The 16,797-nt window shown below is 42.7% G+C and overlaps 2 protein-coding genes across 2 annotated transcripts in view; both read right to left on the reverse strand.

Moving 5' to 3' along the window:
- The window catches only part of su(f) (cleavage stimulation factor subunit su(f)), a 41,673-nt gene that overhangs the window by 22,966 nt on the left and 1,910 nt on the right, over window positions 1-16,797 (reverse strand). The window lies entirely within an intron of this gene.
- On the reverse strand, window positions 1,058-16,786 carry LOC141443692 (anoctamin-2-like). The gene is made up of 6 exons (XM_074109041.1): window positions 16,768-16,786; window positions 5,164-5,331; window positions 3,322-3,429; window positions 2,804-2,938; window positions 1,578-1,754; window positions 1,058-1,213 (listed from the first exon to the last, which is right to left on the reverse strand). Exons 2-6 carry the CDS (start codon window positions 5,302-5,304, stop codon window positions 1,058-1,060), a joined length of 717 nt encoding a protein of 238 aa, XP_073965142.1. The 5' UTR covers window positions 5,305-5,331; window positions 16,768-16,786.

Genomic DNA, 16,797 nt, shown 5'->3' on the forward strand with positions numbered 1-16,797 from the left:
GTATGAATATAAGATAGAATTTTTCGACTTCGACGTAGTAGTACTTACATTGAAGGGACAGTATGCTTTATGGAAAAATACTTTCAAGTCTTGCAAGTATATCGGGACGGTACCTGGTTGACATACTTGCAAGGAAATACCTGGTATCTAAACCTGGTAACGAAAATACGCACCATCTCTACAATGGTACTCATTGGGGAAGGCATGTTCAGCAGTGGACTGCTATAAGCTGATGATGATGATGATGATGATGACGATAATGATGATGATGATAGAAATCACACGCACTTTACTGTCTGGCTTTGAAATCACTTCACTCGAAAATATTATTCGAAAGTTACCTAAATAAGCTAACCAACAAAAAGTTGGAGAACCCCGACTTTGTCACTTCAAATTTCAATATCTCAAAAACGGCTGAACCGACTTTGATAAAAGATGTTTAAGAACCATTCCTAGAAAACCTGCTTTCAATTATAAAAAAACCGCATTCGAATCGGTCCACCCGTTTAAGAGCTATGGTGCCACAAACAGACAGACACACACACAGACATACAGACACACAGACACATATAGTTGTCAAACTTAGAACCCCCGCTTTTTGCGTCGGGGATTAAAAATATTTGAAAGATCAAATAACCCGACTGCCACAGTAAGAAAGAGTGGCAGAGGGAAGGGGAAGCCTTTCGCTTTGTAGATCACATTATGGGCTACATAAAAAAGCCCTCTCATTCTGAGAGGAGGCCTGGGCCCTGCAGTGGCACCTATATAAGCAAGCTGAGATGGTGACGATGATGAAATAACCTAAGCTAACCAAAAAAAAGTTGGGTAACCCCCAACATTCTCACTTCAAAGTTCAATATCTCAAAAGCGGCTGCACCGATTTTGATAAAACCTGTCTAAGAGCCATCGCTAATAAACCTGCTTTCAAATAAGAAAAACCGCATTCAAATTGATCCACCCGTTTAGGAGCTACGGTGCCACAGACAGACACATAGGCCCACAGCGGTCAAATTAACAACACCCCTCTTTTTGCACCTGGAGTTAAAAATAGAGTAACTTACTGTTCTTCACGTTTAACGCCGCGCTGTTCAGTGGCTGCGTAGAAAGAGGGTTCTGACTCTATGCGGCTGTGTTCATACTCGTACAGCTGTTTCCAGCGCCGCCGCCATTTTGAATGCCATTTTTTATCCCGCTCTGCTTGTTTCTCGTCACTCTGAAGACGAGGAAGTAGAGCTAGTACTTAAATTATTAAAAATATGTATAGAAAAATGTAGATGTTAAAGATAGAAAGATAAAAGTCAGAGAGAAAGAAAACAAGAAAGAAAGAAAAAGAGAAAGAAAGATTGTCGTCTTTGAGCTTAGCCGCGGACGGACAGACAGACAAACGGACAGACATGGCGAAACTGAACCCCCTTGCAAAAAAACGGGCACCTATGGTTTTTGTATTTTATGTGCATGAAAGCTTCAATTCCTAAATATCTGAAAAACCACAGGTGCCCTATTTTTCTGCAAAGGGTTATAAGGGTTCCTAGTTGACTACGGAACCCTAACTAAAAACTAAATATATAACAACTTACCCATGCTCTCACAGAGATAGTAATGAACCGCTTAGTAGGTAGTTTCATCCCAATGACCTCTGCTAGCCGCATCTCCGTCTTCCAGGGTATATGGATCTTGATGAACCAGGTCTTCCCGTCGAACGAGAGGCATTTGTTCTCCATCTCCAATTCTAGGCCCTCTTTTATTAGATTCTCCTGCGAAGTTAGAACGTATGTAAAGACGATGCAAGTTTTATTTATTTTAAAACCCCCGATGCAAAATGAGGTTGAAAATACAAACTGAAATATAGATGCACAGAAAAAACAGAAAAATAAGACCATCACTGGGAATCGAACCAGGTCCTCGGTAATCCGTACCGCGTGCTATACCGCTACACCACTGATGGTCTTATTTTCTGTTTTTCTGTGCATCTATATTTCAGTTTGTATTTTCAATTTCGGTTTACGGGATGACCGTAAAGTAAAAATTTGGAATTGAAAATAAAAATACAAAAGATTCCAAAAACCATCTTAGCAAAATGAGGTGTTAAGTTTGACGGCAATATCTGTATGTATGTCTGTGACGTCGTAGTTTTTAAACGGATGGACAATTTCGATGCGGTTTTCTTTACATAAAAGCGAGTTTCCATGCAGTAGTTATTTTATTATTCAAAACCTGCTTTCAAATAAAAAAAAACGCGTTCAAATCGGTCCACTCGTTTAAGCGCTACTGTGTCACAGACAGACACACATAGCGGTCAAACTTATAACACCCCTCTTTTTGCGTCGGGGGTTAAAAATCGGTTTAACTTTTTTTAAGGTATTGATATTGCAATTTGAAATGTCAATGTCGGAGGTTTTCAAGTTTCCCAAGTTCGTTATGGTTGGTAAGCATGAAAGAGATGGTCCCTCTTACTCTCGTATTGAATAATATTAGCGTAAGCGGGACAGCAAGATACGGAGTTCGAATTATGCACTTCGTAGATAGGGCCTGACCAGAATAATGCTAAGATTTGTCTACGATAACTGAGCTTTTCGAAATTCATGTGCGAAATTACATTTGAAATTTACCACTTTCTTTACGGTTGAAGGAAAACATTGAGGAAACCTGCACAACCTGCGAAGCAATTCAATGGTGTGTGTGAAGTTCTCAATCCGCACTGGGCCCGCGTGGCAACTACGGCCCAAGCCCTCATATCCTGAGAGGATGCCTGTGCCAGCAGTGGGACAATACCGGCTGGGATGGTGATGAAATACAAGTGTACCTGAAAAGACCGTCTGCAATCCCTCCTCCTGGCTTCAGCTTCTGTCATGACGCCGTAGTCTTCTTCTTCGAAAGCCAACACCATGTCAATGCGGCGGCGGCCATCACGGAACATCAGCGATTCAGGATCTAGACCCTGGGGGGTGATTTAAAGGTCTTTTTAACTTATATTCAACGATATTGTACCGGATAACTCACGTTCATCGAGTTTAGCTCGACATGTTTCGGGCTGATTCGTAACCCTTCCTCTAAGAGATACGCATCGTGTGTGAGGTTCCTAATTCGCACTGAGCTCGCGCGGGAATTACAGCCTAAGCCTTGTGAGTGACGTCATTCAACGCTATATTAAATACGACTGCTATCTTAGGAGACTTTGCCTTATTGTCTAACACACTTGGAATCACAATCGTTTTCACCATTTCTTTCTCTCACACGGTTTAAGATGGGGGTAGAAAGAGAAGGCGAATGCGATTGCCACCATCCGCGCGTTCGACAATTCGGCTTCTGAACTTAACTGACCTCAGGGCTGGTCTCTCCAACATTTTCGTCCTTCTCGTTCGGATAGAAAGGGAGCGACGACTTCCTGTGATCCTTGATGTAGTCCGAATTCTTGCTGTCCGGTTTTGACTGTTGACAGAGAAGTTTTTTTAATTTATTTAAAAAGACAATAAAAATACACATTCAAATATATCAGCGAGCGAAACTAGATCTAGATTTATCTGCCACTGAGCTCACTCATTGTTTCTCCTACTATACAGTAGGTAAGTACCTACACCTACTGTATAGGATAGGACCACCTGTTGTAAACTAGTCCTTCCCTCTTTCTGTAAAAAAGGTTGCCTGGAAGAGATCGCTCTTAAGCGATAAGGCCGACTATTGCTTACCTTGCAATTTTCTCTCTGTGTATCTGTTTTCTGTATCGCTTACTATTTCTGGTGTACAATAAAGAGTCTTTGTATTGTATTGTACACTAACTCAGATAAGCCGTTATGTAAGTTTTTGAAGTTTACACTAGAACTGGTAGAGGTGTCCCAAGCAATGCCGTTGGCATGCTCTTGCTTAGAGGTGAGACGTACTAGGCAAAACGCGGACTGAGTCTTGCGAGTACGCGTCCACAAAAAGACTAGATCCAAAGACTAGGTCTACGAGTATCTACGAGTACGTAACTCATTGCGTAAACAAAATGATTCACGTAAATGCGCTCCCGGGTTTGCTTATAAACCGTACTAGTTTTAGTAGTTTTACGAATATCGAACTACCGAATTCCGCATCATAGTTCAGTCTTCACACTTCATTTTTTTTAATTATAACTTATATTAAATACCGACTAAAAACTTCCCTACATACTTTATACAGGCTTAGGACTGTCAGCAATTTTTATAAATTTTTCAATTCAATACGTACATAACAGCTTGTTTTCAAGTTGGCGGAACGCTGTCAGCCGCCGTACTCCTAAATACTCGTACGCTAAAAGAATCGCGGGCTCACGCGTCCAAGCCAAAACCTATTCCAAAAACCTATTCCAGTAAATACGTCTCACCTCTACTTGCTCTTGGGCGAGAGCGCTCCTAACAGCCAGAGAAACTTAACAGAGAGTGGTGAAACAAGTTCTAAATGAGTATATCTGAACTGAAGAGCAGTCCCAGGTAGCGCCGTCGGCGTGCATTTGCTCTTAAGCGAGAAGGCGCCAGCGGCTGTGGTCCATTGGATATCTATATCAAAACTAACAGACACTTAACAAAGAGCTAGCGGTTAAACAGGCCCTAAGAGTGTATACCTGAACTGGTAGAGGAGTTCCAGGAAGTATCCTCGGAGTATTCTTGCTCTTGGGCAGTGCTCTCCATCGTTCCAATATATGTAGCTCATAGAGAAACTTAACAGAGAGTGATGAAACGGGTCTAAAATAATATACCTGTACTAGTAGAGAAGTCTGGTAAAGCTGTCGGAGTGCCCTTGCACTTAGGTGAGAAGGCGCCAGCTGTGGTCCCGTTGGATAAGAGACACTTAACAAAGAGCTAGCGGTGAAAACGCCCTTAGAGCCCGTTCCCATTTGTCGGGTGTCAGATCCGTTTCGCAGCTTAATATAAAATGTTCTGCCACTGGAACATCCGATTCAAATCCGGACCCGACATCCGACAAGAGGGAAACAGCTCTAAGAGGTTATAACAACTCCTAATGCCATATAGTGAGTAACTATAAAATCTCCGAAAGAGTCGTACGTGGCGTTATCGAAGTTTCTAACCTCGGACCTGCCTCGGACGCATGTATACAACTTGCGACGCTCTACCTTCGGACTTCGGTCGCTAGGCATAACATCTGCCTGGAGATCTCTCTATTGGAGCTTCCCCCACAAGGGTATACCTGAACTGGTATAGGAGTTCCAGGTAAAGCCGTCGGTGTGCCCTTGGATTTTGGCGAGAAGGCGCCAGCAGCTGTGGTCACATTCTTGACGAACCGCCATCCCATGCGCGGGTGCCGCTCCTCAGAGCTCGCCGAGTCCATGGACTTGAGGTCTTCGCGGAGAGGGATCTGCGAATGATTTATAACAGGGTCAAGGTCAGCGTCTTAGATTGGCTCTTGCAAGCTCTTATTTAGCCTTCCCTGAACTATAAGCAATTGCTTTGCTCCCCCGCGACCTTAAGATACTACGTTTATGCAACAACTATCTCCAGCACTACACTCGCTGACGTGTTTCAAACCCAACCAGAGTTCATCAACAGAGCAACACAATCGTTCACCATAGGACCCGATCTTAGACTAACATCACATGGCATGTTAGGTTGACATGTGATAGTTGGGTGTGATGTGTGTTCGTACAGCATGAATGCGGAGGAGCTGCATGAACACACATTTGCAAAGACGTAGCTACCGTAAGGTCGCAGGTGAGCAAAGTAACTAATTGCTTATAGTTGTATTGTATTGTATAACTCTTTATTGTACATAAAAGGTAAAAAACAAGCAGATACAAAGGCGAAAATTTATTCCTTAATTAATTAAAGGGATCTCTTTCACTTTATTTATAATTAGAATAATTTTGCGAATATTTTGCATTACCTGAAATTAATTATGGCAAACATGCGTTACGGGGCAATGAATGTCTCTGTTTTGAGACAGTTTTTAACCCCCGACGCAAAAAGAGGGGTATTATAAGTTTGACCGCTGTGTGTCTGTCTGTGGCACCGTAGCTCTTAAACGGGTACGGGTTTTTATTTTATTTGAAAGCAGGTTTCCTAGCGATGGTTCTTAGACATGTTTAATCAAAATCGGTTCAGCCGTTTTTGAGATAGTGAACTATGAATAATAACTATGAATTGCAACTTTTTGTTGGTTAGGTTATTTGTTCTTTACTAAAATATATGCACATTAGGCAGGATTAGGTTTGACTTTCGCATACGTTTAGTTCGAACGAGTCCTTGACCAAGACTGTAATTACCCGCTGCACGCGGTTTCCCACAGACACGAACAGCTGTTTTCTTCGCAAACGCAAGAAGTGACGTCACGCTATATGTACCTAGTCTGTTTATAATGATTGTCACTTCGTTGAGCCGATTTTTGAAAACACATCAGTCGAAAGTGATAATCAAGACACGCGGCAGCGTGTCAAGCCAAGTTCAAGCTAACAGAGCTGGCGAGCAGCACCGTGTGTAATTTTACACGAACCATTTGGAGCCACTTTTGACCCCCTCATAACTCAAAAACTATTTCACATAAACATGTCGAATTTGGCTCAGTTATTGAGACTGGCAAGATACATATGTGCTCCAAATTTCATAAACACACCAACTGTTATTTAGATATGAACATCCAAAAATCGTAATTTTAATCACCTAATAGGTCAATTAGTGATAAATATAGGTCAATGACTTGGCCAGTTTTTATAAACGAATGATATTATATATAAATAGCCTTCGCAAGTTCTAAAGTTCTTATTTTATTCTTCCGAAAATTTAGCTTTCTGGTAGAAAATACCATGGCCCGGATGATTGAGGCTCTTCCATGGCTGTTTTAGTAGGTCAACTCCTCAAAAGTTAACGAACTTGCAATATTTTTCACCACTAAGTGTTTTCGAGTAAAATTGGCATGAGAAAAGAGTTACAACCACAACATATACTATTTTACGCTTAAAAATGTGGTGCCAGTTGTTTTAGTGCATGCGTCCTAATTTTAGCTCGTCAAGAAAAAGATACGTATTTCTAGAACACAGACACACTTACATACGTGAAAAGCGTGCATATTTAATAACGCGGTGCAGCGACCCAGTAGCTCTTATCAATTGTTTTGCGTTGCGCTTATATTATTATAGCTTATTGAAAAGTTAGGCCAAAAGAGGGTTATAAAGCGCTCAGTTGTTTTATGAGATAAACGATGCGTAATACGCAATGCGTTTGACGCACATTAACTTCCTTATAATGATCTAAATAAATTGCCAATCATTGTCTTACGCTGCGTTCAAGAGCATGTTTATAATTAGATTAATAAGTTTGACACCGATGTCTGTCTGTCTGTTTAGGCTTCGTAGCTCTCAAACAATTGGATCGATTTGGATGTGTTTTTTTTACGCAAAAGTGAATTTCTTTACGGTGGCTCAAAGCTATGTGTACAGTCGCCCGCGAACCGGGAAACCGTATTTTTCCAAAACGAAAGCAAATCGAAATTTTAATTTTGGTGAAGGACCTTTACGAGAAACGAAACTAATGCCAGTGAAAGCAGATAGAAAGTGCAAGCCGACTCACCCAGCGCTTGCCTGGTCTGCAGTCCAGTCGGTACCGACTTCCTGGGTCCACGAGCTGATGCTGCAGGGAATCTCGTCCAGAGGCTTCGAACTGACTTGATTTGAGGATTCCTTTTTTATGCGATACGACACACGACACACGGCAAAGATGCGACCGAGCATTTGCAGCCCACACTCATATCTACCTTCAATTGGCAATAATAAAAAATCTATATCTACCGCGAAAACAGTCACCAACAAATGCGTTCCGAATTACGTACAAAAATAATTAAAAAAAAAAAAAACTAAATATTATTGATGTGCGAATGCAACATTCCGCCCACCAAAATACAACGTATTTTATACGATTAAGAAATAGGCAAAGGACACAACTTTACCAACGGTCTTTGCATTGGACCCGATTGTGTCTTTACAGTTGCAACACGAGCAACTCCATCCTTTCCGGGATGTAGAGCAGTGATTCGACCGAGAGACCAGCTGAGCGGTTTGCTTTGTTCATCTTTAATCAATACTAGAGAGCCGATACTAGGTTCAGGAGAATCTGTGTGCCATTTCGAGCGTTGATTTAAAGTATGTAAATATTCCATGTGCCATCGTTTCCAGAAATCGCGATGAAGTCTTTGTACTAACTGCCATCGATTCAAAAGAGCAACGTTCTCATCGATTTGAGGTTCTGGTAATGAAGTTAATGGTTCGAGAGTGAGGAAATGGCCAGGAGTTAATACAGACATATCATTAGGGTCAGAGCTCATCTCACAAAGTGGGCGTGAATTCAAGACGGCCTCGATCTGAGTTGACAGCGTAAGAAATTCCTCATAAGTCAATATCTGACTTCCAACGACGCGATCGAGATGAGTCTTAAAAGACCCAATATTCGCCTCCCATAGGCCACCGAAATGGGGCGCTGCCGGTGGATTGAAATGGAACTCAATGGTTTCGAGAGCACTTGCTTCCTGCATAAGAGGCAACAAGGTGTTATGGGCGCCTACGAAATTGGTGCCACGGTCGCAATGTATACGTTGGCATCGGCCACGACGAGCGATAAAACGACGAAGTGCAGCAAGAAAGGCTTCCGTTGTCAAACCGATGACGAGCTCTATGTGAACGGCCTTGGTCACAAAACAAATGAATAGGCAAATATAGGTCTTGAAGGGCCGAGCCCCACGGTGACGTTTAATGTATGTGGGGAACGGACCTGCGAAATCGATACCGACACACGAAAAAGGTTTGACTTGTGATATCCGTACCTTGGGGAGATCGGCCATGCGAGGGCTTAGTGGTTGTGGTCTAACGCGAAAACATCTCACACATTTGGACAAACGACTCCTAATCACACGTTTCGCCGCGATAATCCAAAAGTTTTGTGCTATCAAAAAACCTAGAGTACGCAAGCCCGGATGCTGATTGTCCTTGTGGACCTGATCAACGATCAGCATTGTAAGACGGTGTTGACTGGGTAATAAAAAAGGATGTTTGCAGTCGTAATCAAGATTTGAGTGCGTCAGCCTGCCGCCCACCCTCAACAAACCGCTTTTATCGACGAAAATACTAAGTTTTCGAAGAGGTTTAGGTAATTTGTTGCCCCTTTGAATTGTCTTTATTTCAGCCGAAAATGCATCAGTCTGTGCTAACTTGACGAGAATATTCAAGGCATCGTTTAGTTCAACTTGAGTTAAAGGACCAGTTTCACGATTGTTAGAGTTACGACAATTGAATAAGAAACGACGGACATAAGCAACAATTCGCTTGGCCTTGGCGAAACTCGAGTGTCTTTGCAAAAAATCATCAAACCTATCAACAGCGACGAATAGTGAAGTTTGTTTAGAAGATTTTTGCTCTTCAACGACATCGATGCCTTCTTCGAGGGGTGAAGACAACGTTGGCCATTCACAACTTTCAGCGGATAACCAAACTGGTCCAGTCCACCACAACGGATGCTGAATAAGCTCTTGGACGGTTATCCCACGCGAGGCACAGTCAGCTGGGTTGCTTTGAGATCTAACGTGATGCCAATGAGCCGCAGGAATTCTTTCTTGTATGTGGCTCACCCGGTTACTTACGTAAGTCTTCCAGCGATGGGAAGGGGAGCGCATCCAAGCCAGAGTCACGGTGGAATCAGACCAACAATAAACTTCTTGGAATTTAATGTCGTCGGCGTAAATGCTCTTGACGTGTTCAACGAGATCTGTCAACAACACTGCAGCGCATAGCTCAAGACGAGGGATTGACGTTCTTTTTAAAGGAGCTACCTTTGAACGAGCCATAATCAATTGACTTGTGACAGTGCTGTCGCGATGAGTAATTCGAAAGAATATAACAGCGGCATATCCAACCTCAGAGGCATCGCAGAAACCATGCAGCTGTACGCTGCATGAGTCTGTCAATGGAACGAAACGAGGAATTTCGAGGGTGGACAGAATGCTTAAATCAGTGCGATAACGAGACCAGTTTTGTGCAACGTGAGAGGGTGCCGTATCATCCCAGTCCAAGCCGAGAGTCCAAAGCTCTTGAATTATACGTTTAAATGCAAGAGTCAGAGGAGTTAGAAAACCAAGTGGATCGAAAATTCGAGCTAGTTCCGAAAGAATATTCCGCTTTGTGCATTTCTCATGGAGTGGACTGACGGTAAACGAAAAGACGTCACGAGATGGCTTCCACTCCATGCCTAGTACTTTAACAGGCGATGAAGATCCTGACTCTTGATCAAACGAAAGAGGGCTGTTATGACAGTGATCTGGATCCAGATCCTCCAACAATTTGGGGCAGTTGCTCGACCACTTTCTAAGTTCGAAGCAACCTCTACTCAATAAATCGATGATTTGAGATTGAAGTGCGCGAGCGGATTCAATAGAGTCGGCTCCTGTCACTACGTCATCAACGTAAATATCCCTTCTTAGGACATCAGCTACACGAGGATGATATTCCTTGCCCTCATCGATTGCCAGCTGAATTATAGCGCGAATCGCAAGAAAACTAGATGAAGCCATCCCGTAAGTAACGGTGTTGAGACGAAATTCTTGTATAGGTTCATCGCGAGAGAATCGAAACAATATTCGTTGGTAATCACGATCATCGAGAGAGATTAAAATTTGGCGATACATTTGCCGAATATCTGCCGTAAATACGACTGCGTGTAAACGAAAGCGAAGAAGAATCGAAATGAGATCACTTTGCAATTTGGGACCAACAAGCAATTGATCGTTTAATGAAGAACCTCCAGCGGGCTGAGCCGTTGCGTCAAAAACCACTCGCAATTTAGTAGTGGTGCTGCTAGGCTTCAGCACGCAGTGGTGCGACAGATAATACACCTGTCCTGTTGCACGATGTTTAACCGGCTCCATGTGGCCAGAGTCCAAGTAATCTCGCATAAAGCTATTATAGTCGTCACGAAGCTTGGAATCACGAGCAAGTCTCTTTTCTAGCGAAAACAGGCGACGCTCAGCGAGGGCAAATGATTCACCGAATTGAGGATTAGTTGTTCGGAAGGGCAAGCGTACGATATATCTCCCGTCAGCGTCACGTGCGTGAGTCGAGGCGAATATTCTCTCACACGTGGCCTCATCATCAGTGACGGGTGAGGATGTGGGAAGGCTCTCTATCTCCCAAAATTTACGAATTTGGTCATCCAGGGACTCAAACGAACAAAACAACGATGATCTGGAATGGGTACGTGTGCAAGAGATCTTTCCCATGACGACCCAGCCAAATTTGGTTTCGAATACAGTGGGGCCATCCGAGCCGAAGTCGTGACGGTTGCCCAAAAATATTTGACAAAACAAATCAACTCCTACCAGGGCGTCGATATAACCGGGTGTGGCAAAGTTGGGGTCGGCAAGGTCGAGTTCATACACATGGGGTAACTGATCAGTGTTGATTTCTACAGTGGGCAATTCACTACAAATTTTGGGGGTGACAAAAGCCTCAATTTGCGTTTCAAATGTGGTCTTAGTGCTGCGAATTTTAACCGAGGTACAAGTAGTGGCTAAAGACGAAAATTGACCAATACCTTCAATGGAGGCAGTAGTTTTACGAAATGAAAGTCCGAGACGCTGCGCGCAACGTTTTGTGATAAAGTTCGATTGGCTTCCGCTATCAATAACGACACGAATTCTTTGATAGCTACCATAACTATCCAAAACTTCAACGGCGGCAGTAGCAAGAAGAGAAGTGTGGCTGGCTGGTAGTGCTCCAGACGCGAGCATGGTCACTCGTTTGTTGACTGCGAGATGAGGGTCGACTGAGGAGGCGGGTGGCGGCGGCGGCGCTCCAGGGCCGCTGCTCGCCGACGAAGTACCAGCGCTGGGGGGCTCAACGATACTGTCATCGAAATGCAGACTAGTATGATGAGGAACATTACACCTTAAGCAACGAAATTGCGACGGACAGGATTTGACCACGTGACCAGCGCGAAGACAATTGACGCAAAGTCTGTTGTCCTTAACGACAGCGAAGCGTTCGTGAGGAGACTTGTTACGATAAGCCACGCATTTAGCGACGTCGTGATTAGACCGGCATAAAACACAGGTTGGGTCACTTGGCGCGGCATGACCAGCCATCAACACCTTGTGTGTCGAGCCAGAGGCGGCAGTATAGGCGGGCCTAGTGGGCGAGGCCCAGGCGCGTGCGGGGGCGCGGGGCGCAGGGCCGCGAGGCGCCGGCGCGCGGGGCGCGGGGGGCGGTGCGCTTTCTAAGGGCTCGGCGAGCTCCAGCGCCTGCCCAGCCTTACTTACAAATTCTAACAGAGTTTCGAACGAAGGTATGTCCTTATTATCATTTTGCAATTCGAAACGACGACGAGTGTCCTGATCCAATTTATTGATCAAAAGATAAAACAGTGGGAAGTCCCAATCCTTAACTGGAAATCTTAAATTTTTCAATACGGCCAAATTTTCCTTAAATGTGTCAACCAATCGACGTAATTCACGGGGCGAGCTACAATTCAATTTGGCGTTTTGTATGTCCTCCCAATGTCTAAATGCTAACTTTCGTTTGCTGTGGTATCTATCAATCAAGGCTGCGTAGGCGTCTAAGTAATTGCTGTCCGAGAGGGGAAACCCCTTTAACAACTGCAAAGGTTCACCCGTAAGAAGTGAGATAAGAATAGAAAACCTTTCTATGTTCGATAACCGTTTGTTTTGATGCACCATTGTGTTAAACATGTCGTAGAATGTACCCCATGATTTAATGTCCCCATCAAAGTGTACCAAATTCAATCGGGGTAACTTCACGGATAAGTCCGTTCTACTTGTCTCACATTCAGCACTGGCCGTTGACGACAACAAAGAATGAATCTCAATAATTTGAAAGTATTTATCATCGAATTCTTGACGTACCAGGTCTTCTTGATTTAATTCGTTAACCTCATTTATTTCTGAACAAAGTTTAAGATGATGCGTTTCGAAGCTAGCGCAGTAACTCTCTAATTTACTAAATCGCGAAAAGAACAACGACAGTCGCGAGGCGTCCGCTTTAGCTTGTAGGCCTGCCGCTAAGCACTCATCGACGCGTTTAATTGAAATCTCGCGCTTAAGTTCCAGATTACGGCGAGCAACCGCTTTCGACATTTTTTTTGCCTAAACAAATAACTAACAATAAATTGTGAATATTTCTTGAGAATATCTGTTGGCGTAATTTCAGCCTAACACTAAAGTCAATAAGGTTTATTTCTCCACGACACTACATATATTAACAACGAAGAACAAATCAAGACAGTAGGTTATAAATATTACAATTATTACTCGAACGATTATTACTAGTAAGTTTAACATAAATTCAGTAGCATTTTAAATTGATTGGTGATAACTACTGATAACTCCCCAATGTACAACGCAAGTATCCAAACTGTAAAAAATTATGAGGCAGGGCGCCTACGTTTATTTATTTCGGAATCTCGGAAACGGCTATAACGATTTGGATGAAATTTGCTATGTGGAGTTTCTGGGAGAACAGTCAATCTAGCTTAGTCTGATCTATAATAAATTACCTACAAATTTTCGAGTAGGTATTAGCTAATGAAACTACTCCGACCAAAGCTCGGTCGCCCAGGTATTATGGGTAATGTGAAAACCCTTGCCGAAAGGTTTCGAATTATTTCCTTCCTGTACCAATGTCTATGTTTAAGCAACAATAATAACGGTACAATTTTCTTGACTAATGAGTGTGAATAGTATAATTAATACTTCGTCTATAATATGTCTAATGTAAACAAACATCAGTTAACGTTACTCAAAAATAACGAACGATATTCGTTGAATGATAGTAAATACTTAGAACGTTCCAGAGTACTAATGAAAAAAAAATGAGCTATAAATATTATTTCTTTAAAGGTATTTACTTATCCGCGTTATCCACTTAACGAAATAACAACATTTCGACAGTGAAATTGTTATCCGTAAAGTCTTTGCTATACCTATATTAATTACCTAAATATTCGAGGTTATTAATGGCACATGGTAAGGTATAACCCGACCGGTTTAGGAAGTTTACGACACAAAGTTGCTTTGAACCCAATTCAATGGCTACTCAATTTGGTCGTGCAAATGGTTGCATCACCAATCTGGTTAATTAAAATCTACAAAATTTAAATAAAATGCGATAAATTTGGCGAATATGACGGTGACGATATTTTAACTACGAGAAAGACACAATAAGGTTTAATGTTAAAGATCACGACGGCGACACAAGAATTTTATAGGTAATGTCACGAAACGAAATGTTCTATGTAGAAACGATACGAAACGATATATAATGTTGGTGAAAGTTTTATCTAAGTAAACGAAATTGGTTCTATAGGTCACTCCTGGCCCCGAGTCAGTTTGACTGTACTCGGTTTGAGGAGGATCCGCGTTCGAAAGACCAAATGTACAGTCGCCCGCGAACCGGGAAACCGTATTTTTCCAAAACGAAAGCAAATCGAAATTTTAATTTTGGTGAAGGACCTTTACGAGAAACGAAACTAATGCCAGTGAAAGCAGATAGAAAGTGCAAGCCGACTCACCCAGCGCTTGCCTGGTCTGCAGTCCAGTCGGTACCGACTTCCTGGGTCCACGAGCTGATGCTGCAGGGAATCTCGTCCAGAGGCTTCGAACTGACTTGATTTGAGGATTCCTTTTTTATGCGATACGACACACGACACACGGCAAAGATGCGACCGAGCATTTGCAGCCCACACTCATATCTACCTTCAATTGGCAATAATAAAAAATCTATATCTACCGCGAAAACAGTCACCAACAAATGCGTTCCGAATTACGTACAAAAATAATAAAGAAAAAAAAAAAAAAAACTAAATATTATTGATGTGCGAATGCAACACTATGTTTGATAGAAATCAGTTCAGCCGTTCTTAAGATATAACTTTGAAATGAAAAGGGCGGGGGTTTTTCAACTTTTCTAAATTGGTTACCAATTAGTTACCAAAGATTAGGATGTCGTTTTGTATTAATCTGATAAGAAATAAAGGCAGACACATTACAAACATAATAATATACCTACCTACATGATAAACACATAGAACTCCGTTAGGGCCAGTGCAGACGGACTGCATTCCAACTGCAACATAACTGCCGACTGCAAATACATTTGTCATTGGAGTTTTTTTTTTTTTTTTTTTTTTTTTTTATTCGACTGGATGGCAAACGAGCAAGTGGGTCTCCTGATGGTAAGAGATCACTACCGCCCATAAACATCTGCAACACCAGGGGTATTGCAGATGCGTTGCCAACCTAGAGGCCTAAGATGGGATACCTCAAGTGCCAGTAATTTCACCGGCTGTCTTACTCTCCACGCCGAAACACAACAGTGCAAGCACTGCTGCTTCACGGCAGGATTAGCGAGTAAGATGGTGGTAGCAATCCGGGCGGACCCTGCACAAGGTCCTACCACCTGCAAATTCCATTGCAGTCGGCACAACTGCACGCTGACTGCGATAAAAATGTATGAGCAGTCGGCAGTCTTGAGAACGCATCCATAACACCACTAAAGGTGCGATGATTCCAACTCCGGCGGCGGTTATAACTGACAGGCGATTGGTGCGTCTAACGAACAATTCGAATTCAATCACCGGATCGAACGCATCTCAAACTGTTTGCACTTAAAATTATATTTTAACTCAAGGATTAAACATCTTTACACGTGCATCTTTACATCTACACGTGCGTGCGTGCGTGCGTGCGTGCACGTATGCACATTTGCATGAGATTGCATGATAGTATGTATATGCTACTATTGATTTGTTCATAATTTGTTAATCTCCTATAACCTTATGATATGAGGAAGTTATTGAATGTATCTGACTGTACTTGTCAGCGCTTATCGGTGAGTTTCCGGGATGGGGGCCTGGAGATCTGTAATACAGGTTTTACCTAGTTCAGACTCCAGTCCCTCACAAAAGTTACCAGTACCAGTACCTACTTATTCTAAAACTACATAATATATTTTTCCTTCAAGAACCTAGGGCGGAAATATTAGTCCTTCGAACCGGATCAATATTTACGCCCTAGGTTCTTGAAGGTTGGAAGTATCTGGGGTTATTTGGGTTGGGGTTATGGCCTGTCTGATCTAACCGCCGCCGAAGATTGAATCTTCGCACCGTTAGTGGTGTTATGGATGCGTTCTCAACAGGCAGTTGCGGTAACGTTAAAGTTGGAATGCAGTCCGTCTTTACTGACCCGTAGGCATCACGACAATGTTACAGCCTACGGTAGATACAAGCAAAGTATCGCGTACCAAAGTGGAGCCTTGGTGCTACTGATGTCATATTGACATTCCATATACTTGTCCAAAGAAATCATAGCGAAATTGATTATGAAAAGGTCCCACCACGATACAGCCACCAGCATCTAACACAACAACACAACACACACAAACATCACGCCTGTATTTCCAAAGGTAGACAGAGCACACGAAACGTTACCGCATCGGAGCCACTTTGAGCAATTTTAGGTTTGAAGTTTGACAAAAAAAGGTACAATAGTGACAGGTTGCTAGCCTGTCGCCTACGGTATACCTTAACCTATATCCTCAGTCGCCTCTTACGACATCCACAGAAGAAATGGAGAGGTGTAATTCTAACCCGACACCACACATTTTTGTACGCCCCGCTGTGGCAGATATTTATGCAGGTGACTGTACGCGATTAGTTTCCTCAGCTGTAATTAAAGGCGCTCCTATCTATAGTGATTTACATTGCATGTTATTTGTGTGTTTACAATGCTGGCAATAAAAATGCGTACCTTTTTCTCTCCGTATCCTAGTGATGGATC

This window comes from Choristoneura fumiferana, chromosome 28, assembly GCF_025370935.1.
Source record: "Choristoneura fumiferana chromosome 28, NRCan_CFum_1, whole genome shotgun sequence".
Classification (NCBI taxonomy): domain Eukaryota; kingdom Metazoa; phylum Arthropoda; class Insecta; order Lepidoptera; family Tortricidae; genus Choristoneura; species Choristoneura fumiferana.